Here is a 26,129-nt window from a genome sequence, read left to right as displayed (position 1 = left end):
ACGCGCTATCTCAGAGTCCCCAGCGACAGAGCATGGAAGCGCTGGGCCATGCCCGACTGCTCGGCCAGCTGCAGCAGCGAGGAGGTGGGGTCCACGCCGGGGGACAGCACGAAGATAAGGGGGGTCCGGGGCGTGGAGTCCTCCACCACCTGCAGCCGGGGGAGGGAAGCTGTATGCTCCGTAGGGGGGGGCAGTGATCCTGGCTGCCCCGTGTGCTGGGGCAGGGGAAGGCAGGGAAAGTGAGGGGGGGGGTGGCAGGGTGGAAGGCCAGTTTGTGTGGCCACAGGGGCCCATCTACCCCGGCGTCCCGCCTCCTCCCTGCCCTCCTGGATCAGACCCTTGGGTCCATCTACCCAGGCGTCCCACCTCCTCCCTGCCCCCCTGGATCAGACCTTGGGTCCATGCAGACTGGGATCCTGCCTCCAGTTGTTGCCTGCACCAGATATCCCTGAGGAACAGCTGGGGCCTGTTGTGCCATGGTGTGAGTAGGGGAGGGGTCCTCTTGGGCCCAGGACAATGATTTCACTGCCCTGATCCCGGCACCCATCTGAAAGGGGACCCTGGGGTCCCGTGTAAAGGCAACCAGTGGCAGGGAGTTCCGCAGGCTCCCACATCTGTCTGCCGCTGGCCAATCCCTTCACCCAGGGAGGGGGAGCAGAGCGCCCCCCCACCCACTCACCGACTTCATGTTGAGCACGGGCGGCTCGATGAACTGGGAGCCCAGGTTGGAGACGATGAAGTAGGTGACGCAGAAGGCCACGCGGTCCGGCCGCAGGGACCGCACCACCAGCATCCTCTGCATCTGGTTGCAGGCGTTCTCCCACTCGCCTGCAGGGGGCGACATGGGGAGGGGAGGCTGGCGGGTCGCTGGTGGGGCAGACCCGTGCTCAGGGGTCTGCCCAGGGCATCGCGCTGTTGGAGGGTCGCCGAGGAGTCTGAGGGAGCCAGGAGGCAGTGGGGAGATAGCCATAGCCCCCCCCCACTGCCCCCGCCTGGCATCATCACTGGGCACGCGGCACCATGCAGAGCACCAGCAGGAGGCAGAGAGGAAACCACCTGGTTTCCTTATCGCTGTTCTGGACTTACCTGGCCAGAGCCGGGGAGAGAACCCAGGAGTCCTGGCTCCCAGCCCCCCTGCTCTAACCACCAGCCCCCACTCCCCTCCCAGCGCCGGGGAGAGAACCCAGGAGTCCCAGCGCCTGTGCCCGCGGCTGACCTGGCAGCAGGGCCTTCTCAGGCTTGGCGCTGGTGTACCAGAGATGCCAGTCCCGTGGGTACTGCTCGAAGGAGTTCATGATGCCGTGGAAGTTGGTGAGCTTGTCCAGTTCGGTGATGTTGTCCCCAGTAGGTGTCGGCCAGCCAGCCGCTGCAGGGGTTGTCCATCTGCCCCTCTCGGTCCCAGCACCTGTGGGGGGAAACTGAGTCGGGCACCAGGCGGAGCGAGACCCCCCCCATGGCCGTCCAACGCGCCCAGAGGGGTGCCGGGGGCCAGAGGCCAGGCAACATCTGCCAGCGCCTCGCCCCAGCCCCCAGGGGGTTAGGAGGCAAATACGGCCAGGATGCCAGGGTTGCTGCCCCACCTGGTGAAGGGACTGACAACAAGGGGGGGCAGCACCACTGGGCTAGAGCTCACTGTAAAATGGCACCTCCAGCAGCTCAGCGCCCCCTAGCGCCGCCCTGGGGCCAGCCCTGCCTGCCGGGGGAGAGCGCCCCCTGCTGAGCCCCCTGCCTTGCTCCATGCCCCACAGCGCCCCCTAGCGCCGCCCTGGGGCCAGCCCTGCCTGCCAGGGAGAGCGTCCCCTGCTGAGCCCCCCGCCCCCGCTCCCTGCCCCACAGCGCCCCCTAGCGCCCACCCTGGGGCCAGCCCTGCCTGCCGGGGGAGAGTGCCCCCTGCTGAGCCCCCGCCTCGCTCCCTGCCCCACAGCGCCCCCTAGTGCCGCCGTGGGGCCAGCCCTGCCTGCTGGGGAAGAGCGCCCCCTGCTGAGCCCCCCCGCCCGCTCCCTGCCCCACAGCGCCCCCCTAGCGCCGCCGTGGGGCCAGCCCTGCCTGCCGGGGGAGAGCGCCCCCTGCTGAGCCCCCCGCCCGCTCCCTACCCCCACAGCGCCCCCTAGCGCCACCCTGGGGCCAGCTCTGCCTGCCGGGGGAGAGCGCCCCCTGCTGAGCCCCCCGCCCCGCTCCCCTGCCGAGCCCTCCGTCCGCTCCCTGCCCCACAGCGCCCCCTAGCGCCGCTGTGGGGCCAGCCCTGCCTGCCGGGGGAGAGCGCCCCCTGCTGAGCCCCCCCGCCCGCTCCCTGCCCCACAGCGCCCCCTAGCGCCACCCTGGGGCCAGCTCTGCCTGCCGGGGGAGAGCGCCCCCTGCTGAGCCCTCCGTCCGCTCCCTGCCCCACAGCACCCCCTAGCGCCGCCGTGGGGCCAGCCCTGCCTGCCGGGGGAGAGCGCCCCCTGCTGAGCCCCCGCCCCGCTCCCTGCCCCACAGCGCCGCCCTGGGGCCAGCCCCGCCTGCCGGGGGAGAGCGCCCCCCCGCCCCCGCTCCCTGCCCCACAGCGCCCCCCTACCCCGCCGTGGGGCGTTGGGGTCACCCCTCCCTTCGCTGGTGGCAGCTGCGTTTCAGGGAGAAGGGTGCCCCCTGGTGGGGAGGCAGCTCGCTGCCTGCACTCACCACGCCCCCCCGCAGGAAGAAGTTGTACTCGTCCATCTTGAGGTTGCCCGAGGTCTCCAGGATCTTGGCGCACGTCTGGAAGCTGAAGAGCAGCTTGTGGCGCTCAAAGAGGCCGCGGCAGGTGAACCTGCGGAGACAGCAGGTGGCGCTAGCCACGGAGTGGGACAGGATCCCTGGGGGTCCCGCGGCCTGTTCTCTCCTCCCCCCAGGCCCCTCGGGCACACGCCGCAGGGCCCCGCACAGCCCGCCAGGCCGGGCTCCATTCTCCCCTCCCCTGCATGCCTGGGGGGGCATGGAGATGCAGATCCCCATGCCCTGGTACCTGTACGCAGCATAGGGGGCGGTTCCCCTACTTCTACATCGTGTAGGGCGGCGGGCTCCCTGTCCCCGGCCTGGGGGGGGTCCCCGTACCTGAACCCGTTGTGGGCTGGTCCCCATCCCTGGCGTAGGAGGACGTCCCCATAGCTGTACCCGGCCAGGGGCGGGAGGGTCCCTGTACCTGTACATGGTGTGGGAAGTCCCCAACCCCAACGAGGGGTCCCGTAACTGTACATGGCGTGGGGGCGTCCCGTACCTGTACCCGGTGCGGTGGGGGGGAGCTGAACCTGTACCTGGCGAGGGGAGCTGAACCTGTACCTGTCCCCGGTGTGGGGAGGTCCCTGTCCCTGGCGCGGGGTCCTGTAACTGTACACAGCGTGTGGGGGTTCCCTGTAGCCGTACTCGGTGTGAGGGGTTCCCGTACCTGTCCCCGGTGCAGGGGGGGGGCCATACCTGTACCTGGTGTGGGGGGTACTCATACCTGGTGCGCACGGGGGTCCGTACCCGTTCCCGGCGCGGGGGGCCCCCATACCCCGTACAGGGCGTAGGTGTGGTGCCCGTTCCCGGCGCGGGGGGGCCCCCCCCGTACCCGTACAGGGCGTAGGTGTGGTGCCCGTTCCCGGCACGGGGGGCCCCCCGTACCCGTACACGGCATAGGTGTGGTACCCGTTCCCGGCGAGGGGGGGCCCCCCGTACCCGTACACGGCGTAGGTGTGGTACCCGTTCCCGGCGAGGGGGGCCCCCCCGTACCCATACAGGGCGTAGGTGTGGTGCCCGTTCCCGGCGCGGGGGGCCCCCCCCCATACCTGTACACGGCGTAGGTGTGGTACTCGTTCAGATAGCGGATCCGCTCCTCCAGCTTGGAGCTGCGGTGGCTCTTGTGGATGCTCATGTTGAAGAGGTCGATGTAGGCGTCCAGGGAGAACTGGTACATGGGGTCGATGCGGCCCATGTCGTTGAGCACGAAGAAGAGGATGGAGGCTCTCTGGGCGCAGGGCCTGTAGGCCTGGGGGGCAGCATGGCGCCCGTCAGCCCCGGGCGGGCCTCCCAGGGGGCGCCCACACCGTACCCCACACGCCCCTGCCGGGGCTCGGCACATCTCCACCGGCAGAGGCCAGCCGCGGGGCGTCCTAACCGCAGTGCGGACGGACCCTCCTGCCGAGCCAGCCCCCATTCAGGGCTGGGCCTGGACCAGGCCCCCCATTCCGTGGGCACGGTTGGCGTTGCCAGGGAGCCAGGCTGAAGCCCGTGGGGTGCACCCAGGCTGCCCCAGCCTCCCTCACCTCGCGGGCGGTGTCGATCTTGATCTCCGTGGTCTCGCTGGTCTCCAGCTGCTCCGTCACCTCGCTGGCCGTCACCTTGGAGGTCTGCAGGGTGTTCACCAGCTGCACGTCGTCTAGCAGCGAGCCGGTGGCTTCGTTCAGCAGCCTGCGGGGACGAGCGGTGGCCTAGGGTTGGCAGGCTCCCGCCGAGGGAGTGTCCCCCCTGCCAGGGCAGCCACGCCCCCAATCCTGCCCTCTGCCCCGTAAGACACACCGCCCTTCTGTTCACCAGGGAATGCGGCACGGGGCCGAATCTCAGCAGTGGGTGAGGGGTCCCTAGATAACCAGCCACCCTGCCCCAGAGGTGGCCATATCTCAGCGCCCGGCGAGGGGTCCCTGAATAACCAGCCATCCCGCCCCAGAGGTAAGTCGCATCTCGGCACCAGGTAAGGGGTCCCTGGATAACCAGCCATCCCGCCCCAGAGGTGGCCGCATCTCCAGGCCGGACGAGGGGTCCCTGGATACCAGCTGCCCCGCCCCAGAGATGGCCACATCTTGGCACCAGGCGAGGGGTCCCAGGGTAACCAGCCGCCCCGTCCCAGCCCCACCTCAGAATCTCGTCCTCCAGCTCCTTCAGCTTGCGCTTGCCGGCCGCGATGTTAAGCACGAGCGAGTCCTTCTGCTCCTCCAGCTCGGGCCGCTCCTTCCGCACGACGGTGCCCAGCAGCTGGGCCTCCAAGCCCTGCCGAGACGAGGGGCGTCAGGGCCTGCCCAGGCTGCTGCAGACTGGGCGCCCCGACCCGTCCCCCATCCCTCCGGAGCAAGCCAGCCCCCACGTGCCCCCCATCGCCAGCCCCCAGTGACCCCCCAGCCCTGGAGGGATCAGCGCCCATGCCCCCAGGAACCGGCCCAGCCCCACCTGCTCCTTGACGGCGAAGTTGACGATGGTGGTCTGGGAGGAGGTCTCCGGGGTGTAGTGGGGGTTCGACAGCTTGGTGGTGAGGTAGAAGCGGAACTCGGGGCTGTACTCCACCTCCTTGTCCGCCAGCCGCAGCAGCAGACGCCCGCCTGCCACGCACACAGGACAGTCAGGGCCCCCCCGCAATGCAGCCGGGCCCTGCCTGGGGATGTGAGCAGGGGTCCCAGGCCAGCCCCCGCACCCACCAGACCCCACTCCCCTCCCAGAGCCGGGGAGAGAACCCAGGAGTCCTGGCTCCCAGCCCCCCTGCTCTAACCACAAGCCCCCACACCGCTCCCAGAGCTGGGGAGAGAACCCAGGAGTCCTGGCTCCCAGCCCCCCTCTGCTCTAACCCACCAGCCCCCCAGTCCCCTCCCAGAGCCGGGGAGAGAACCCAGGAGTCCTGGCTCCCAGCCCCCCTCCGCTCTAACCCACCAGACCCCAGTCCCCTCCCAGAGCCAGGGAGAGAACCCAGGAGTCCTGGCTCCCAGCCCCCCTGCTCTAACCACCAGCCCCCACACCCCTCCCAGAGCTGGGGAGAGAACCCAGGAGTCCTGGCTCCCAGCCCCCCTGCTCTAACCACCAGCCCCCACACCCCCTCCCAGAGCCGGGGAGAGAACCCAGGAGTCCTGGCTCCCAGCCCCCCCTCTGCTCTAACCACCAGCCCCCAGTCCCCTCCCGGAGCCGGGGAGAGAACCCAGGAGTCCTGGCTCACCCACTCTGGTGACGGACTTGTTGAGGATGGGGGCGAGCGAGGGGTCCAGCTCCTCCTGCACGTTCTGCAGCAGCACGGGCGAGCCGAACTGCACGGCACGCTCCAGCACCCGCAGGTAGTCGCCCATCTGCAGGTCGATGATCTTCAGGCCCTGCGGGGGGCGCCAAGGCCGGGGGTGAGCAGCCAGCCCCCCGTCCCAGCCCCTCTCCCCCCCAACCCTCACCAGCTGCCAGCCCCCGGGGGCACGGGATGGAGAGAAGGAGCCGGGATGGCAGCCGGACACAGGGGAGAGCACAGAGGATACATAGCAGGGAACCAGCTGTAAATGGGTGGGGCCTAGTAGGGGGCATGGCTCCAATCAGCTCCACCCCTTGGGGTGAGGGGACCCCAGCCCCCGGGCTCCACAGCTCACCTTGGCCGCCTCCATGTTCTTGATCCACTTGGAGGCCTGGCACTGTGGGTCAATCATCAGCGGCCACCTGGCAACAAGGACAGGGGCGGATCAATGGGGCTTGGAGCCGGCCCGCCTCCTGCCGGGATCTCAGCGCCAGCCAGCACCCAGTGTTCACCCCCCTTTCCTGGCCTCACCTGCCCCACTGCCCCCCAGCGCGCCTGGGAAACGGATGCCATGCCCCACCTGAGGCGAGGGGTCCCTGTGTAACCAGCCGCCCCGCCCCAGAGGTGGCCGCATCTCAGCGCCGGGCGAGGGGTCCCTGGGTAACCAGCCACCCCACCCCAGAGGTGGCTGCATCTCAGCGCTGGGCGAGGGGTCCCCTCGGTAACCAGCCGCCCCGCCCCAGAGGTGGCCGCATCTCAGCACTGGGTGAGGGGTCCCTGTGTAACCAGCCATCCCCTCCAGAGGTGGCTGCATCTCTGCGCCAGGTGAGGGGTGCCTGCCGGGGGCAGTGCGTCGGGCAGGGCCAGGCTGGAGGGCTGCAGGGTGGCAGGAGGCAGGCCAGGTTGGAGGGGGGGCAGGCCCGCGGGATGCAGGAGGCAGGGTGGGCGGGTTGGAGGGGGGCAGGACCGCGGGATGCAGGAGGCGGGCCGGGTGGGAGGGGGGGCAGGCCCACGGGATGCAGGAGGCAGGGTGGGCGGGTCGGGTGGGAGGGGGGCAGGCCCGCGGGATGCAGGAGGCAGGGTGGGCGGGTCGGGTGGGAGGGGGGCAGGCCCGCGGGATGCAGGAAGTGGGCCGGGTATGAGGGGGGCAGGCCCGCGGGATGCAGGAGGCGGGCCGGGGGGGAGGGGGGGAGGGGGGCAGGCCCGCAGGATGCAGGAGGCAGGGTGGGCGGGTCGGGTGGGAGGGGGGCAGGCCCGCGGGATGTAGGAAGCGGGCCGGGTACGAGGGGGGCAGGCCCGCGGGATGCAGGAGGCGGGCCGGGTACGAGGGGGGCAGGCCCGCGGGATGCAGGAGGCAGGGTGGGCGGGTCGGGTGGGAGGGGGGCAGGCCCGCGGGATGCAGGAAGCAGGCCAGGTAGGAGGGGGGCAGGCCCGCGGGATGCAGGAGGCAGGGTGGGCGGGTCGGGTGGGAGGGGGGCAGGCCCGCGGGATGCAGGAGGCGGGTCGGATGGGAGGGGGGGCAGGCCCGCGGGATGCAGGAGGCAGGGTGGGCGGGTCGGGTGGGAGGGGGGGCAGGCCCGCGGGATGCAGGAGGCAGGGTGGGCGGGTCGGGTGGGAGGGGGGGCAGGCCCGCGGGATGCAGGAGGCGGGCCGGGTGGGAGGGAGGGAGGCAGGCCCGCGGGATGCAGGAGGCAGGGTGGGCGGGGCGGGTTGGAGGGGCACAGGGGGCAGGCCCGTGGGGCGCAGGAGGCAGGCCGGGGGGTTGGAGGGGCGCAGGCCAGGCAGCCCATGCCCACGGGGCGCTCTCCGACCCGGCCCCCCACCGGTTGCCGCGGGTGACGATGAGCCCGTTCTCGGTGGAGAAGGCGTCGGAGGGCAGCCCCTGCAGGTTCCAGGTGCGCACGATGGTGGGGTTGCAGAGGAAGCTGTCGAAGGTGAACCGGGGCGAGCAGGGCACCTGCAGCTCCCGGATCTGCGGGCACAGAGCACATGGTCACCAGGGCTGCCCGCCCCCCCGGCTGTCCCCTGGCACTGGGCTAACAAGGGCAAGTGCATGGAGCCAGTGACCCCGCCTGCCCCCTGGAGCCTCGGGCCTTGTGGGGCCGCCCGCAGGGAGAGCGCTGGATGGGGCCGGTGGCAGCCAGGGCTCCGAGGGCCGAGCACTCAGGGGTGCCATGCCCAGGGCCCGTGGGTGCCAGACACCTGCTTCATCCAGATGTCAGAGACGATCTCGTCGCGGTAGCCGGACAGGAAGGGCCCCATGTAGGACAGGAAGGCGGCGGCCAGCAGGCAGTCGCCCACCACGTAGCCCAGGTCCTCCTCCAGCCCCTGCCGAGAGAGCCAGGCTGAGACCCCCGAGCCGCCGGGATCCCTGTCCCCACTGCCCCCATGGGATCCCCACCTCCCAGATCCCGCCCACTGGGATCCCTGCCTCCACTTCCACCCCAGGATCCTCACCTCCCAGATCCCACCTGCTGGGATCCCTGCAGCCCCCCCCACTGGGATCCCTACCTTCCAGATCCCCCCTGGTGAGATTCCTGTAAACCCTCCCCACCACCCTGGGATCCCTGCCTCCCAGATCCCCACCCCCTGGCCTGGCTGCTCCCTGCCCGAGCCCCTACCTCCAGATCCCTCCCCCCACCCCAGCTTGGCTATGGCATCGCCGTCCCCGTCCCCAGATCCCCCCCACTGGCTTCCCTGGCCACCCCCCAGCCTCCTGCGGCTCTCCCACCTGCACCGTCTCCTCCCAGCGCGCCTTCTCCCCCGCCAGCCCCGACACCAGCTTGTCGGCGCGGTCCAGCTTGATCTCCATCTCCTCGGAGCGCTTGCGCAGGTCCTCCTTCTGCGCCAGCTTCTCCTCGTACTCCTGCTTCAGCCGCTCCAGCTTCTCCGCCACCTGGGGGGGCAGAGCCGTGAGCCCCCCAGCGCTGCGCCGGGGCAGGACCGAGCCATGGCAAGCCCCGCGTCTCCCCCCGACTGCCCCCCAGGCAGACAGACCTCACGCAGCTTCTCCTGGGCCTCGGCCTGGGACGCCTGCTTCTCGGCCAGCTGGGCCATGGCGGCGTTCATACGGGCACGCTTGGGCTCCACCACCCGGTAAATCCGGCCATACATCTGTGGGGGGACAGCGAACGCTGAGCCCTCTGCACAGCACTGCCCCGGGAGAGGAGAACCCCGGAGTTCTGCCCCCCTCTCTAGCCTCCAGACCCCACTCCCTTCCCCGGAGAGAGAACCCAGGAGTCCTGCCCCCCGCCCCCCGCTCTAACCTCCAGACCCCACTCCCCTCCCCAGAGAGAACCCAGGAGTCCTGCCCCCCCCGCTCTAACCACCAGACCCCCCTCCCCTCCCCAGAGAGAGAACCCAGCAGTCCTGCCCCCCTGCTCTAACCACCAGATCCCCCTCCCCTCCCCAGAGAGAGAACCAGCAGTCCTGCCCCCCGTGATGTTATTGACATAATCTGGGACCGTATCGTGTATAAAGGGGGTCAAATAAGGCGTCTAAGGCGAGGTGATGGTTTGCTGGGTATGACGATGCTGTCTGTTTGCATGTGTCAGTTTTGTATTTAAAGATAGAAGTGTTGGCTCTGCACTGTCTGTATTTCAAACGTGTGCTCTGCTTCTGGGGGACGCCCCCGACAAGCTGGGGTCAGCTCTGCCCAGCCTGCTGGATGGTCCACGAAGGACCATCAGCGACACGACTGACCCACTGAGAGAAGGCAGACACGCCTGGGGACTCAGCCAGGTGTGCAGGGACCTGCCTGTGGACCGAACGCTGAGGGTTTTCCAGGTCGCGGGCTGGACAGCTTGTCCTTGGGACAAAGAAAGACAGACCACACGGCAAGAGAGTATAAAAAACGGCTGCAGCTCCTCCATCTTGTCTTCAATCCTGCTTCCTGCCTCTGGAGGGACTTGGCTACAAACCGGAGCTCCGAGCCAAGGCCTGAAAGCCCCATCCCAGCTGGGGATGGTCTCCAGAGCTGGGATTTGAACCTGCAGCTTCTTCCCTCCCTGCTACGAGCCGGAACCAAGAACTTGGCCATTGCTCTATGGAACTGATTCCATGTAACCAGCTCTAGCTCTCATCTCTCTCTTTTCCTTTTATGAATAAACCTTTAGATTCTAAAGGGTTGGCAACGGCGTGATTTGTGGGTAAGATCCGATTTGTATATTGACCGGGGTCTGGGGCTTGGTCCTTTGGGATCGAGGGAACCTTTTTTCTTTTACTGGGGTCTTGGTTTTCATGACCATCTGTCCCCATAACGAGTGGCACTGGTGGAGATACTGGGAAATTGGAGTATCTAAGGGAATTGCTTGTGTGACTTGTGGTTAAGCCAGTGGGGTGAAACCAAAGTCTTCTCTGTTTGGCTGGTTTGGTTTGCCTTGGTGTGCACAGAGACCGCAGCCTTGGGCTGTAACTGCCCTGCTTTAAGCAATTTGTCCTGAGCTGGTACTCTCAGTTGGGTCCCGCCAGAACCAGCATCGTTACACCCCTCCCAGCTCTAACCACCAGCCCTCACTCCCCTCCCAGAGCTGGAATAGAACCTGACATTTGTTTCTCTTTCTCCTTCTTGTCTTCACAGTTTTCACTCACACCCACCGTCCTGCCAACCCCTTGCCAGCCTGGCACTCCTCTCCCCCGACCAAGAAGGCCAATAGCATTTTGGGATGTAGGGGCATTGCCAGCAGATCAAGTGACGTGATCGTTCCCCTCTATTCAACATTTGTGAGGCCTCATCTGGAGTACTGTGTCCAGTTTTGGGCCCCACACTACAAGAAGGATGTGGATAAATTGGAAAGAGTCCAGCGAAGGGCAACAAAAATGATTAGGGGACTGGAACACATGAGTTATGAGGAGAGGCTGAGGGAACAGGGATTGTTTAGTCTGCGGAAGAGAAGAACGAGGGGGGATTTGATAGCTGCTTTCAACTACCTGAAAGGGGGTTCCAAAGAGGATGGCTCTAGACTGTTCTCAATGGTAGCAGATGACAGAACGAGGAGTAATGGTCTCAAGTTGCAGTGGGGGAGGTTTAGGTTGGATATTAGGAAACACTATTTCACTTGGAGGGTGGTGAAACACTGGAATGCGTTACCTAGGGAGGTGGTGGAATCTCCTTCCTTAGATATTTTTAAGGCCCGGCTTGACAAAGCCCTGGCTGGGATGATTTAGTTGGGGTTGGTCCTGCTTTGAGCAGGGGGTTGGACTAGACACCTCCTGAGGTCCCTTCCAACCCTGATCTTAGATGATTCTATGATTCTATGGCACCACCCACCGGTCTGCCCTCAGCCTGGCACTCCTCTCCCCGAGCATGGCACCACCCACCGGCCTGCCCTCAGCCTCACACTCCTCTCCTGCCACCTCCCCAGCTCCCTCCCCCTGCCCATGGCTGGTGCTTGCCCACCCAGCCCCCTCCCTTCCACGGCTCCCTACCCCTGCCCGTGACTGGTACCTGGCCCCTCCCTTCCCCAGATCATAGACTCATCGAAGATCAGGGTTGGAAGGGACCTCAGGAGGTATCTCGTCCAACCCCCTGCTCAGTAGGGATAAGGAGGTTTTAGTACCGTTATATAAGGCACTGGTGAGACCTCACCTGGAATACTGTGTGCAGTTCTGGTCTCCCATGTTTAAGAAGGATGAATTCAAACTGGAACAGGTACAGAGAAGGGCTACTAGGATGATCCGAGGAATGGAAAACTTGTCTTATGAAAGGAGACTCAGGGAGCTTGGCTTGTTTAGCCTAACTAAAAGAAGGTTGAGGGGAGATATGATTGCTCTCTATAAATATATCAGAGGGATAAATACCAGAGAGGGAGAGGAATTATTTAAACTCAGTACCAATGTGGACACAAGAACAAATGGATATAAACTGGCCACTAGGAAATTTAGATTAGAAATTAGACGAAGGTTTCTAACCATCAGAGGAGTGAAGTTTTGGAATAGCCTTCCGAGGGAAGTAGTGGGGGCAAAAGATCTATCTTGCTTTAAGATTAAACTCGATAAGTTTATGGAGGAGATGGTATGATGGGATAACATGGTTTTGGTAATTAAATATTCATGGTAAATAGGCCCAATGGCCTGTGATGGGTTTTTAGATGGGGTAAGATCCAAGTTACCCGGGAAAGAATTTTCTGTAGTATCTGGCTGATGAATCTTGCCCATATGCTCAGGGTTTAGCTGATCGCCATATTTGGGGTCGGGAAGGAATTTTCCTCCAGGGCAGATTGGAAGGCCCTGGAGGTTTTTCGCCTTCCTCTGTAGCATGGGGCATGGGTCACTTGCTGGAGGATTCTCTGCTCCTTGAGGTCTTCAAACTACAATTTGAGGACTTCAATAGCACAGATATAGGTGTGAGGTCTTTTTTAGGAGTGGTGGGTGAAGTTCTGTGGCCTGCATTGTGCAGGAGGTCAGACTAGATGATCATAATGGTCCCTTCTGACCTAAATATCTATGAATCTATGAATCTATCAAAGCAGGACCAACCCCAACTAAATCATCCCAGCCAGGGCTTTGTCAAGCCAGGCCTTAAAAGCCTCTAAGGATGGAGATTCCACCACCTCCCTAGCGAACCCATTCCAGTGCTTCCCCATCCTCCTCGCGAAATAGTGTTTCCGAATATCCAACCTAGACCTCCCCCACTGCAACTTCAGACCATTTCTCCTTGTTCTGTCATCTGCCACCACTGAGACCAGCCGAGCTCCATCCTCTTTGGGACCCCCCTTCAGGCAATTGAAGGCTGCGATCAAATCCCCCCTCCCTCTTCTCTTCCGCAAACTAAACAATCCCAGTTCCCTCAGCCTCTCCTCGTAAGTCATGTGCCCCAGCCCCCTAATCATTTTTGTTGCCCTCCGCTGGACTCTTTCCAATTTGCCACATCCCTTCTGTAGTGGGGGGACCAAAACTGGACGCAATGCTCCAGGTGTAGCCTCATTAGGGCCGAATAGAGGGGAATAATCACTTCCCTCGATCTGCTGGCCATGCTCCTACTAATACAGCCCAATATGCCATTGGCCTTCTTGGCAACAAGGGCACACTGCTGACTCCTAGACAGCTTCTCCTCCACTGTAGTCTCCAGGTCCTTTTGTGCAGAACTGCTGCAGAGCTATTCTGTCCCTAGTCTGCAGCGGTGCCTAGGATTCTTCCATCCTAAGTGCAGGACTCTGCACTTGTCCTTGTTGAACCTCATCACATTTCTTTTGGCCCAATCCTCCAATTTTCTCGGTCACTCTGTATCCTATCCCTCCCCTCCAGCGTATCTACCTCTCCCTGCAGCTTAGTATCATCTGTGAACTTACTGAGGGTGCAATCCACACCATCCTCCAGATCATTAATGAAGATAAGCACTGCTACAGACTAGGGACTGAGTGGTCTCAAGTTGCAGTGGGGGAGGTTTAGGTTGGATATTAGGAAACACTATTTCACTAGGAGGGTGGTGAAGCACTGGAATGGGTTCCCCAGGGAGGTGGTGGAATCTCCTTCCTTAGAGGTTTTTAAGGTCAGGCTTGACAAAGCCCTGCCTGGGATGGTTTAGCTGGTGTTGGTCCTGCTTTGAGCAGGGGGTTGGACTAGACACCTCCTGAGGTCCCTTTCAACCCTGATCTTCTAGGATTCTATGATATAGAACAAAACCGGCCCCAGGACCGACGCTTGCGGCTCTCCGCTTGATACCAGCTGCCAACGAGACATGGAGCCGTTGATCACTCCCCACTGAGCCCGACGATCTTGCCAGCTTTCTACCCACCATACAGTCCATTCATCCAGCCCAGACTTCTTTAACTTGCTGGCAAGAATACTGAGATCCCTCCCCAGGCCTGGCCCGGCCCCTCCCCTGACCGGCCCCCTCCCCCTGCCCCTGACCGGCCCCCTCCCCTCCACAGCTCTCTCCTTCTCCCCCTGGCCGGTGCCCGGCCCCTCCTCTCCTCTCCCCTCCCCAGCTTCCTCCCCATGCCCGTGGCTGGTACCCAGCTCCTCCCCTCCCTCCCCGGATTCCTCCCGTGCCCATGGCTGGTACCCGGCTCCTCCCCTCCCCTCCCCGGATCCCTCCCGCTGCCCGTGGCTGGTGCCCGGCCCCTCCCCTCTCCTCCCCAGATCTCTCCCCCACCTGTGGCTGGTGCCCAGCCCGTCCCCTCCCCCTGCCCGTGGCTGGTACCCAGCTTCTCCCCTCCCCTCCATGGCTCCCTCCCCCTGCCCGTGGCTGGCGCTCGCCCCCTCACCTCCATGGCTCGCACCCACATGCAGAGGGATTTGGCGGCGAGCGAGACGCGCCCGATGATGTCGGGCTGGAAGTCGGGCTGGGAGCAGTACCCGCTGATCTTCTTCAGCACCTTGTCCGAGATGTTGTCCTTGTCGAAGTTGATCAGCTGTTTGATGAAGGTGGCCTCACCTGGGGGGGGCACCAGGATCAGGGGGGCGAGGCCCAGGGACTGGCACACCCTGGGCCCGGCCTGCCTGGCACTGACCTGCGAGGACCAGTCCCTCTGGGTGCCAGGGCAGGGCCCTGTCTGCTCCTTCGGGCTGCTGCTGGGATGCCATTGCAGACAGAGAAGCAGGGGAGGGTGCCCACGGTGCCCACCCTATCCACTGCCTACCTTGCCCATTGCCCACCTCCTCGGCCCCGCAGCACCCCCTGTGCTGCCTCCTCCGCCCCCAGCCACTGCCCACCTCCTCACCAGCCCCTGCCTCCGTCCCCAGCCAGCGCCCGGCTGGCAGCTCCCATTGCACCACTTCCTCCCCGCCACCCACTGCCCTCTTGCTCACAGCCTCCACCCCTTAGTTCTGCCCCCTCCCCCGCAAACCCCTGTCTGCCCCGGCCCCTCCCCACTCCTCACCCAGCTGCCTCTTGGCTTCGGCCCAGGTTGGCTCGTTGCCGCGCAGGATCATGACGGCCTGCATCACCGTCTCCACCAGCGTGGGCGGGCGCCCGTAGGACTTGATCTCTGTCATGTCCTTCTTGTTGAGCGACTCCAGAGCCTGGGGGGAGGGAGGCAGGTGGGGGAGGCGCCCGAGGGGAAGGGGCCCCCCGCCAGGGGCTCTGGGGCACCACCCGCAGGACATGCCACGGAGCTGGAGCAGTGGGGTCCCAGCCCCTCTGCCCGTTACCTTCATGGCCTCCTCCAGTGCAGGCAGCGCCTCTTCCAGGTCCTTCTGGGCGTTGTCAGCCAGCGTCTTGCACTTGATCTCCTCCACTGCGATCTTCTCACTGTTCGCGCCCACCATCTGGGGAGAGGGGCCAGGCAGGGCAGCCGTGGGGTGGGGGCTTTGCCAATTTTCCCCTCCTGCCCTGCGCCCTCACTCTGCATCCGGATCCGGCCCTGGGCGCCACGCGCCCGTCAGTCTGAGTCCGGATCTGGGTCCCACCCCCTCCCGTCCGTCAGGATCCAGGCCCTCCACGCCCCTCAGCCCACGCCTGGATCCGAGCCCAGCCCTCCCTCACCTTCTGCTGCTCGTCGGCCTCTCTCTTCTGCTGCACGATGATGACCAGGTACTCCTCGCACTGCTTCTGGAACTCCGCCACCTTCTTCTTGGCGTCCTCCAGCTCCAGCGACATGACCTCCACCTTGTGGCGCGTCTCGTCGATCTTAGAGAGCCCGCTGCGCAGCTTGTTGGCCTGGTCCAAGAGCTCCTTGCGCTTCTCCGTCAGGAGCCTGCGGGGAGACGGCCCCGAGGCCCTCCCGCCTGAGCCACCCCTGCAGCACCGGGCGAGGCTCTCTGACGGACTACAGCCCCCACGATGCACCTGGGACTCCTCTGATGCATCCCCTCCTCCCTCCAAGAGGGGACAAAGCAATGCCTCATGGGAGATGTGGTCTGGCCGGGGTGCCTGGCCTAGAGAGGAGGATGGGAGCACGGGGCTCCCGAACTACAACTCCCATGAGCCACCGCAGTGCCCAGAGAGGAAATATTTCAATCTGGGGCTGAAATGACATTTGCCATGGGAAACCCGCCCCCCCTTTTCCCACCAGTTCTGGGCCCCAGCATGGAGGAACCCCTCCATGTCTGGCCAAATCCCCTCGGCTCCTCCTGCCCCGCCCCCCGGGAGACCCTTCCACATCCGGCCAGATCCCCTCGGCTCCCCCCGCCCCCAGGGAGACCGCTCCACGTCTGGGCAGATCTCCTCGGCTCCTCCCATCCTGCCCCCCGGGGAGACCCCTCTGTGTCCAGCCAGATCCCCTCGGCTCCCAGGGTAGGATTGGCCCCTCGGTCCCCAGCCCGTCTGCCGGTGGCCGGACCGTGCGGCAGGGACTCACTTCTTGTAGCCCGAGACCAGCTCCAGGTAGTTGGTGGGGGTGACATAGTTATGGCGTCTGAGCTCCAGGAGCATCTTCTGCGAGTAGGAGGCCACGGACCAGTGCATGGTCACAAAGATCCTGGCCACTTTCTTGTGGATCTGGGGGAGCAGACGGGGCCGGGTCAGCAGTGGGGAGGGGGTGCCCAGATGGGGACAGGTCGGCGGAGGGGGTGCCAACAGGAGCCCTGCTCCCCCACTTGAGGGAAGACGACGGGATGGGACCAGCTTTGCAGTAACCAATGTGTCTGCACGGGGCACAGAGATGCTGCCACCTCTGGGGAGAGGCATGGGTGGCTCCGGCGTGGGGCGCAAACAGGCAGCCAGCTCCGGGGAGGGGCGGCGGCCGCCTGGCTCCACGGAGGGGCGTGGATGGGTGGCCAGCTCTGGGGAGAGGCGTGGCCAGTTCCGGGGAGGGGTGCAGGCAGGCAGCCGGCTCTGGGGAGTGGCACAGGCAGTTCCGGGGAGGTGCACGGCCAGCACCTGGGAGGGGTGCGTCCAGCCATCTGGCTCCAGTGAGGGTGGCTGGCTGACTCTGCGGAGGGGTGTGGCCGGTGATGGTGGCTCCGGAGAGGGGCAAGGCAGCTGGCTCTGGGGAGGGGTGTAGCGGCTGGCTGGCTCCAGGGAGGGGCACGGCAACCGGCACATAGCCAGAGAATCCTGGATCTGGTTCCAAGCCCAGGGGAGTTTGGGAAGCAGAATGGGAACCCCGGGGCTGGGATGCGGCCGGGGCCCTGACTCCACGCCAGGCCGACAGCTCAGGGGGTCTCCCCCAGGTAGTGCCCAGCACTGACTCTGAGCACCGGCTCCCCCAGCACGGTCCCCGACAGATCTCCCGCCCCGGCCTGCCCCCCAGCACACCCAGCGTGCAGCCAGGCAGCTCTGGCTGGACCGACAGGGGCCGGGGGGCCAGGCTGCGGCTCTCACCTCCGGCAGGCCCCCCAGGTCCACGCCCTCGAGGTACTTCTCTGCCACCTCCAGCAGCGCCTGGTGCGGCCACTCCGAGAACCAGTCGATGGTGGTGCAGTTCACCAGCGCCGGGTACTGACGGATCCAGTTCCTGAGGGGACGGGGAGCGGGGGTGCCGAGCTAAGCACGTCCCTCACCTCTTCCCCCTCCCAGCGGGCCCCCCATCCCTGCCCCCTCCCATCGGGCCCCCCATCTCTTCCCTGCTCCCATCCAGTCCCCATCCCTGCCCCGCTCCCACCCCACCCCTTATCTCTGCCCCACTCCCTCTCCCATCTCTACTTTGCTCCCACCCCACCGTCACCCCAGCCCCCTTCTCTCTCCCCAGCTCCTGCCCTCAAACAGTTGTGGGCTCCTCGCTGTGCTCCCCGCTCCCGTCCTTTCAGTCCTGGCTGCCGGCGACTCCGGAGCTGCCCACCAGGGGGCGCTGTGGCTCCCGGCCCCTCACCTGAAGGGGTCCCCGATGGGGCTAAGGCACAGCACCACGTGCAGGTTGTTCCGCACCCTCTCGATCAGGTAGCCAAAGAGGCTGTCGGCCGTCTCGGGGATGCCCTCGGCTCGGGCCGCGTCCAGGATCACGGACTGGATCTGAGACACAAGGGAAGTGTCTCCAGCTGGGCACAGAGTCCTAGGCCCTGCCCCCTACAATGGGCCCGGGCCCACCCACCCCCTCCAGCCACCGTGATCAGCACCCACGTGCCGGCCACGCAGCTCCGCTCTGCCGGGGCAGGACTGGGACAGGTCCTCTGGGGAAAAAGGGGCGAAGCCCAGGGCTGGGCTAGCAGGGGGCTGTGGGTTGGAAGTGAGGGGCACCCGCAGAGCGGTCCTTCAGGACAGCTGTCGCAGGGAGACCCCTGCTGCTCCCCTCGGCCCTGCCAGCCCCTTGCCCGTGGTGCCCCCCAGCCCGGAGCTGGCGCGCGCATGCACCTATCATAGAATCATAGAATATCAGGGTTGGAAGGGACCCCAGAAGGTCATCTAGTCCAACCCCCTGCTCGAAGCAGGACCAATTCCCAGTTAAATCATCCCAGCCAGGGCTTTGTCAAGCCTGACCTTAAAAACCTCTAAGGAAGGAGATTCTACCACCTCCCTAGGTAACGCATTCCAGTGTTTCACCATCCTCCTAGTGAAAAAGTTTTTCCTAATATCCAATCTAAACCTCCCCCACTGCAACTTGAGACCATTACTCCTCGTTCTGTCATCTGCTACCACTGAGAACAGTCTAGAGCCATCCTCTCTGGAACCCCCTTTCAGGTAGTTGAAAGCAGCTATCAAATCCCCCCTCATTCTTCTCTTCTGCAGGCTAAACAATCCCAGCTCCCTCAGCCTCTCCTCATAACTCATGTGTTCCAGTCCCCTAATCATTTTTGTTGCCCTTCGCTGGACTCTCTCCAATTTATCCACATCCTTCTTGTAGTGTGGGGCCCAAAACTGGACACAGTACTCCAGATGAGGCCTCACCAATGTCGAATAGAGGGGGACGATCACGTCCCTCGATCTACTCGCTATGCCCCTACTTATACATCCCAAAATGCCATTGGCCTTTTTGGCAACAAGGGCACACTGCTGACTCATCTCCAGCTTCTCGTCCACTGTCACCCCTAGGTCCTTTTCTGCAGAACTGCTGCCTAGCCATTCGGTCCCTAGTCTGTAGCTGTGCATTGGATTCTTCCGTCCTAAGGGCAGGACCCTGCACTTATCCTTATTGAACCTCATCAGATTTCTTTTGGCCCAATCCTCCAATTTGTCTAGGTCCTTCTGTATCCTATCCCTCCCCTCCAGCGTATCTACCACTCCTCCCAGTTTAGAGTCATCTGCAAACTTGCTGAGGGTGCAATCCACACCATCCTCCAGATCATTTATGAAGATATTGAACAAAACCGGCCCCAGGACCGACCCTTGGGGCACTCCACTTGATACTGGCTGCCAACTAGACATGGAGCCATTGATCACTACCCGTTGAGCCCGACAATCTAGCCAGTTTTCTACCCACCTCCTCGAACTCGTCGGCCTTGTAGAGGTTGGGCACCTCCCCGGAGCTCAGGATGTTGTTGATGTCCTCCAGGAAGGAGTCGTCCATGATCTGCGTGTCCACGAAGAGGAAGGTGGTGGGTTTCAGGTCCACCCCCGCCTGCCGGTACAGCTTCTTGATGTCTGGGGGGAGAGGCCAGGAGAGCGTCAGCTCCCGGGGGGCTGGCCACGTGGGGGGCTGAGTGAAGGGGGCACTCACCATCTCTGAACTCCTGCTTGCGGTAGTGCTTGGTCACCTCGATTTGGAAGATCTGGTCCTCACAGATGAAGGAGGCCAGGCGTGCCAGGCTCTGGCGCCCACTGCCCCCTATGCCCACCAGCAGCATGTTCCCACGCGGCTGGCCGATCACCCGCACGATCCGGGTAACTGCGGGGGGAGCCACTGGTCAGAAGGGGGCACCCCGGGGCCGGAGTGGGCAGCCGACTGGCCACCCCAGTAGTCCCATGGAGACCAAAAGGCTTGCATTGCATGCTGGGATTTTTCCTCCACCAAAAATGGAGGCTGCCATCAGCTCCCTCAATGGCATCCAAGGGGGGATAAAGATTTAACTCAGAGAGATCTCAAAGATCAAGGGGCCAGGACTCCTGGGTCCCATCCGCCGTTCCACCACTGCCCTGAGCAGCGTGCCTCCGTTTCCCCAGTTTGGGAAGTGGGAAAGATGCAACTCCCCCCAGGGAGGGAAAGTGTTGGCGGCCTGCTTGATATTGTGGGGCTCAGGGTCGGTTCTGATCTGGAGTCAGGTGCCAGAGCTGGGCTGGCAGGGGCTGCAGGTCGGGAGTGAGGGGCACTGGCAGGGTTTGGGGGGGAGCCATGGAGGCGCCTGGCAGGGGCACGGTGTGGGAGGTGCTGCCCGCCCTGGCCCGCGTCACTCACTGTGTTCGATGGCATCTCTGAAGAGCACGAGATGCATCTGCACCACGCCGGGCGTCTGGTTGTACTCATCCAGCACCCGCTCCATCTCCAGCTTCAGGGCCGACAGGTCCACCAAGTCCTCGTACACCCGCGGCTCCCGCATGAAGTCCCCTGGCCAGCGGGCAAGAGGAAGGCTCGGTGTCCCCTGGGTCACTGGCCAGCCTAGCCCGCGGGAGTCCTGGCTGCCAGGCCTGAGTCCCACTCTAACGACTACACCCACTGCCCTCCCCAAGCCAGGGAGAGAACCCAGGAGTCCTGGCACCCAGGCCACCTGCTCTAACCACTAGCCCCCACTCCCCACCCAGGAGCAGGGGCTCGGCAGTGACAGTCAGAGCATGTGGCGCCCGGCCCCTGCCCGTCAGGCCCAGCACCCCGTGGCACTCACCGAAGATGGGTTGGGACTTGCTGGGACAGATGTTGTGGAAGGTCAGGTCAAAGAAGGAGCCCAGCTTCTCGCTCAGGATGGCAATGAAGGCGTCCTTGTCGGCCAAGTCCACCAGGCGGTCGGAGAAGACCCTGCCGAGGGAGGCGGCTGGACTCACACGTCGGGGTTCACCCCCCACCCCCAGGAGCAGGGAGGGGTCAGGCTCCACATGGGAGGAAAGGGGGGGTGCGTCGTGTCTTGAGTGGACAGGGGCTGGAGGTGGGGCGCAGCGTGGCCGGCCATGCGGGGAGGGAAGACGCCCATGGCACCGGGCGGGCAGTGCCCAGGGGGCTGGAGGTAGGGTGCAGCGTGGCCGGCCATGGGGGGAGGGAAGACGGCCGTGGCACCGGGCGGGCAGTGCCCAGGGGGTGGAGGTCAGGAGCAGCGTGGCCGGCCGTGGGGGGAGGGAAGACGGCCGTGGCACCAGGCTGGCAGTGCCCAGGGGGTGGAAGTCAGGAGCAGTGTGGCTGGCCATGGGGGGAGGGAAGATGCCCATGGCACCGGGCGGGCAGTGCCCAGGGGGCTGGAGGTGGGGCGCAGCGTAGCCGGCCATGGGGGGAGGGAAGATGCCCGTGGTACCGGGCGGGCAGTGCCCAGGGGGTGGAGGTCAGGAGCAGCGTGGCCGGCCGTGGGGGGAGGGAAGATGCCCATGGCACCGGGCGGGCAGTGCCCAGGGGGCTGGAGGTGGGGCGCAGCGTAGCCGGCCAAGGGGGAGGGAAGATGCCCGTGGCACCGGGCGGGCAGTGCCCAGGGGGTGGAGGTCAGGAGCAGCGTGGCCGGCCGTGGGGGCAGGGAAGACGGCCGTGGCACCAGGCTGGCAGTGCCCAGGGGGCTGGAGGTGGGGCGCAGCATGGCCGGCTGTGGGGGGAGGGAAGACGGCCGTGGCACCGGGCGGGCAGTGCCCAGGGGGTGGAGGTCAGGAGCAGCGTGGCCGGCCGTGGGGGGAGGGAAGACGGCCGTGGCACCGGGCGGGCAGTGCCCAGGGGGTGGAGGTCAGGAGCAGCGTGGCCAGCCGTGGGGGGAGGGAAGACGGCAGTGGCACCGGGCGGGCAGTGCCCAGGGGGTGGAGGTCAGGAGCAGCGTGGCCGGCCGTGGGGGGAGGGAAGATGCCCGTGGCACCAGGCTGGCAGTGCCCAGGGGGTGGAGGTCAGGAGCAGCGTGGCCGGCCGTGGGGGGAGGGAAGACGGCCGTGGCACCGGGCGGGCAGTGCCCAGGGGGTGGAGGTCAGGAGCAGCGTGGCCGGCCGTGGGGGGAGGGAAGACGGCCGTGGCACCGGGCGGGCAGTGCCCAGGGGGTGGAGGTCAGGAGCAGCGTGGCCGGCCGTGGGGGGAGGGAAGACGGCCGTGGCACCGGGTGGGCAGTGCCCAGGGGGTGGAGGTCAGGAGCAGCGTGGCCGGCCATGGGGGGAGGGAAGACGGCCGTGGCACCGGGTGGGCAGTGCCCAGGGGGTGGAGGTCAGGAGCAGCGTGGCCGGCCGTGGGGGGAGGGAAGACGGCCGTGGCACCGGGCGGGCAGTGCCCAGGGGGCTGCGCTTGCCCTGCAGCTGTACCTGAAGCACTCGTGAATCCACAGGCGGGTGAGGCTGGGCTTGGTATCGTGGAAGTCCTTGTGCGCCCGCAGCATGCCCTGGAACACCTGTGCGAGGGGCAGAGCCTGAGCCCAGGGCTGCAGGACCCCCCCACAGGACAGTGACTGACGGGGGGCGGGCTTGTGTGTCTTGGTGAGAAACTGACGACCCCTCCCCCAGCTGCTCGCCTGGGCCAAGGGGTCCCAAACGGAAACAGGCCCCTCGAGGAGACAGGCCCCATGCCCCATTCCCCACCCCCCTGAGCCAGCCAGTCCTGCAACCCCCCGGCCATCCCATCCCTCGATACATGGCCATCCCATCCCTCGATACATGGCTGCATGCTGACTGGCAGGGAAGGAGACCCAATGTGCAGGGCACTGGGCACCAACACCAAGCCTCTGCTGGATTCCTCCCTGCGCCAGCCCCGCTCATGCCAGGGACCTTCTGCGCCCCCAGCCCCCGCGTGTGGGCACAGCAGATACTGCGTACGGGGCCCCACGGCTCCACGCTGGGCGCGACTCTGACCCAGGGGTGGGCGGGGCACCAGCAGGGTACCTTGGAGATGTCGCGCAGGTTGAAGAGGTAGTGGATCTTGGCGGGCGTGGGCAGGAATTTCTGCACCACGCCGTGGTACAGCTCGACCGTGGCCTCAGTGGCGATGTTCCCGAGCGGCTTCACTGCCTCCTCGAAGTTCTGCAGCTTCTGGTTGAGCATGGTGCCGAAGATGCGCCGGATCTGCGGCTCCTGCAGGGAGGCCGGAGCAGCGCCTAGCGCCAGCCGCTCTCCCCTCGCGGGCCCACCCCGCCTACCTGCGGGCACCCCCGGTCCCGGTGCAGGAGGGAGGGGACGCAGCCTCCACGGCCCCTCTCCTGCGGCTGCTGACTGGGCTGTGGGCATCCCGGGGGCGAAGGGCGCTCTAGAATCCGGCGTGCCGCGGCAGCAGGGGGTCCCGAGTCCGAGCAGTTATGCACAGCTGCTCTCGACGGGCCGGGCAGATCACACCGCCACACAGCCAGGTTTAACCTGTGGCACGAGCCCCCATGTGCCGTCTGGAACGTGGCCGACGGCGCCCGGGACACCTCGCGGAGGGATCGACGCCAGGGGGAGGGGCCGGCTGGCGTGGCTGGCTCTGATTCTGCCAGGCCCAGCCGGGGAAGCAGCCGCGTGACGCATGTCTAAGCCGCCCTTACCGTGGGGAAGGTCATGTTGATGAGATTGAATCTGCTCTGAAGCCGGCCGGATATCATGGTTCGGCCTCCTCCCGGGGGGCCCATGGCTGCCATCAGGAACATGTCCTGCAGGGAGACAGATGCTGCTCACACCAAAGGCGACCGAGGCCTATCTTCTCCCCCCAAAAGCGCTTGAAGGATCCAGAGGGACCCGTGGGGCGGGAGGGGTGGCTGCTGCCGCATACTAATGGCGCCCCAGTGGAAGCGCCAGGTACTAATATCTGCTGTGGCACGTGCCAACCAGATTTCAGGCACAGACTCCTGCCTCTGCTGGTGATGCTGCAGGTGCCCTGTCCGCATGAACTGTCGGAACGGCCTCCCCGGGGCCGCGGCGTGGCCACCATCCCTGCCAGCTTTTCCCGCCGAGATGGGAGGGCTGTAAAATGCCCGGCTGGCTTTGGAATCCATCCATCTAGTAACCAGACAAGAGCAAAGCGCTGCCCTGGGCCCCGGCTCTGCCAGCTCCCCAGCGTCCTGCCAGCACACCACCTCCGCCGAGCTCCCCTGACAGCCTGGAACTGCTGGCAGGGTAGCTGTGCCCCTCCCCGGGCAGCGAGCCACGCAGCTCCCAGCAGAGAGGGGGCACTGAAGGGGCTGAGGTTGGCACGGCTCAGCTGCCCCATGGGACTCCTTTTCCAGAAGGCTTTTCCAGTGCCGGTGGCAGCGGGGGCGCCCCCCCCCATGAGACTGTGCAGAAACCCCTCGGAGAAGTGTTTCCATGGGCTGAGCCAGCCACCCGCCTCTGGGAGCTGGGCAGCGCTTGGCGCCTCCTGGAGGCAGGAGAACAGCCCCTGGGAGCGCGCGCCCGTCCCGCCGGCCACCCCCGAGCCAGAGCCCCCGAGACACAGCAGGTGCAAGCCATGGGGCTCCGAGCCCAAGCCCCGGTGGGAGCCAGGCAGGGAGCGATGAAGACCGGGGTGGGGGGGCCAGGAAAGCCAGCTCCGCACCTTGATGTATTTGATGGTTTGCTTCTCGCGGTCGTACCAGAAGCCGTAGTCGATCCAGAGGCGCAGCAGCTCCAGCGGGGGCTGGGAGCCGAAGGTATCCTTGGCCGGCATGTTGAGGTCATCCATGAAGGTGATCATGCTCTTGCCACCCATGGGCACGTAGACGCCCTTGGTCCTCTTCTCCACCCGGCTCTCGATGATGTTCTGCACGTTGTTGGACGTGGTCTGGGGATGTTGGGGGGCGGGGTGAGGTTGGGCAGGGACCTGAGACCAGGGATGGCAGGGAGCTTGCGGCTCCACCCAAGAGTCAGCCCTCTGCCATGGGCATGGGCGCGTTGCTGGACTGAGCTCGGAGGTACCTGCCAGCTAGTGACTGTCCAGTGTCCGCCCAGCCGCCAACGACTGCCCCGCACCCACCCAGCCTCCCCCTGCCAGCCAGTGACTACCCGGCACCCACCCAGCTGCCAACGACTGCCCCGCACCCTCCCAGCCTCCCCCTGCCAGCCAGTGACTGCCCGGCACCCACCCACCAGCAACTGCCTGACACCCATCCACTCTGGTAGGGGAGTGCGGTTTACGGTTAGAGCAGGGGGGCTGGCAGCCAGGACTCCTGGGTTCTCTCCCCAGCTCTGGGAGGGGAGTGGGGGCTGGTGGGTTATGGCTGGGAGCCCGGACTCCCAGGTTCTCTCCCTGGCTTTGCTCTAACTCACCTTTGACCAGAGCTAAGTCCCTTCCCCCGCACATTTGCCACTGATTCCCCTGCGTATAAAGGGATGAGGATACTTCCCTCCCTCAAGGGGGCATTGCCACTGCATGGCTCCATCACCTTGGCCCGGGGCACCGGGGGATCTCCGGGGCCCTGCTCCCCTGGCCCGGGGCACGGGGGGGATCTCCGGGGCCCTGCTCCCCTGGCCCGGGGCACCGGGGGATCTCCGGGGCCCTGCTCCCCTGGCCCGGGGCACCGGGGGATCTCCGGGGCCCTGCTCCCCTGGCCCGGGGCACCGGGGGATCTCCGGGGCCCTGCTCCCCTGGCCCGGGGGATCTCCGGGGCCCTGCTCCCCTGGCCCGGGGCACCGGGGGATCTCCGGGGCCCGTTACCTGCGCCGACATGTTGACGGTCAGCACGGCCCACTTGGTGTTGTCCAGGGACTGCAGCACGCTCTGGGCAATGGAGGTCTTCCCGGTGCCAACCGGGCCCACGAGCAGCACCGGGTTCTGATTGGATACCAGAGCGTTCACCAGGTAGTTGTAGCGCACCGTGTCCACCGTGGGGACGATGATCTTATAGAAGGGGGCGCTGGGAAGATGGGGACAGATGGGGGTCAGCCCAAGAGGATCATGGTGCTGGATCAGAGCAACGGGCCCATCCAGCCCAATATCCCGTCCCCTGGATCAGAGCAACAGGCCCATCCAGCCCTGTATCCCACCGCGGTGACACTGCACCCCGTATTCTTCACTGTGATATGATTGCATAGTTATGATATATTTCATGCAAAATAAGTCATGTGAGGTGTCACTGGAAAGGTGATGATTTGCTGAATAGGATTATCCTATTTGCTGGCATGTAGCATTTTCGTACCTGAAGTTATGAATATTGACAATGTCTCTGCATTTCCAGGGTAGGTACACCTGGGGAATGCCCACTAGCCAAGATGCTTTCACTCTAGACAGTGGGTGGGGAAAGGGCCATTAGGAAAACAATAGGCCTTAGGAGAAGCTTAACACTCTTCCTGTGAACACTATAAAGTGGATAGAAAGCTGGCTAGATCATCAGGCTCAACGGGGAGTGATCAACAGCTCCATGT

At 65.1% G+C, this 26,129-nt stretch overlaps 1 protein-coding gene across 1 annotated transcript in view; it reads right to left on the bottom strand.

Annotated features, from left to right (window-relative positions):
• DNAH2 (dynein axonemal heavy chain 2) overlaps window positions 1–26,129 on the bottom strand; it is a 109,671-nt gene that overhangs the window by 15,370 nt on the left and 68,172 nt on the right. Inside the window, 30 exon segments of the mRNA XM_078850877.1 lie at window positions 680–828; window positions 1,217–1,340; window positions 1,342–1,418; window positions 2,655–2,785; window positions 3,783–3,982; window positions 4,260–4,404; window positions 4,847–4,980; window positions 5,158–5,306; window positions 5,912–6,062; window positions 6,324–6,390; window positions 7,792–7,940; window positions 8,171–8,296; window positions 8,700–8,864; window positions 8,966–9,082; window positions 14,176–14,345; window positions 14,791–14,932; window positions 15,062–15,178; window positions 15,396–15,606; window positions 16,210–16,349; window positions 17,175–17,307; window positions 17,662–17,801; window positions 19,207–19,367; window positions 19,444–19,611; window positions 20,119–20,268; window positions 20,543–20,673; window positions 22,131–22,216; window positions 22,704–22,892; window positions 23,339–23,443; window positions 24,325–24,549; window positions 25,423–25,621. Of these exon segments, the coding sequence (XP_078707003.1) occupies window positions 680–828; window positions 1,217–1,340; window positions 1,342–1,418; window positions 2,655–2,785; window positions 3,783–3,982; window positions 4,260–4,404; window positions 4,847–4,980; window positions 5,158–5,306; window positions 5,912–6,062; window positions 6,324–6,390; window positions 7,792–7,940; window positions 8,171–8,296; window positions 8,700–8,864; window positions 8,966–9,082; window positions 14,176–14,345; window positions 14,791–14,932; window positions 15,062–15,178; window positions 15,396–15,606; window positions 16,210–16,349; window positions 17,175–17,307; window positions 17,662–17,801; window positions 19,207–19,367; window positions 19,444–19,611; window positions 20,119–20,268; window positions 20,543–20,673; window positions 22,131–22,216; window positions 22,704–22,892; window positions 23,339–23,443; window positions 24,325–24,549; window positions 25,423–25,621 (4,351 nt within the window).

The sequence above is a fragment of the Lepidochelys kempii genome, chromosome 28 (assembly GCF_965140285.1).
Source record: "Lepidochelys kempii isolate rLepKem1 chromosome 28, rLepKem1.hap1, whole genome shotgun sequence".
Classification (NCBI taxonomy): Eukaryota; Metazoa; Chordata; order Testudines; family Cheloniidae; genus Lepidochelys; species Lepidochelys kempii.
This window is presented reverse-complemented; position numbering and strand designations above follow the sequence as displayed.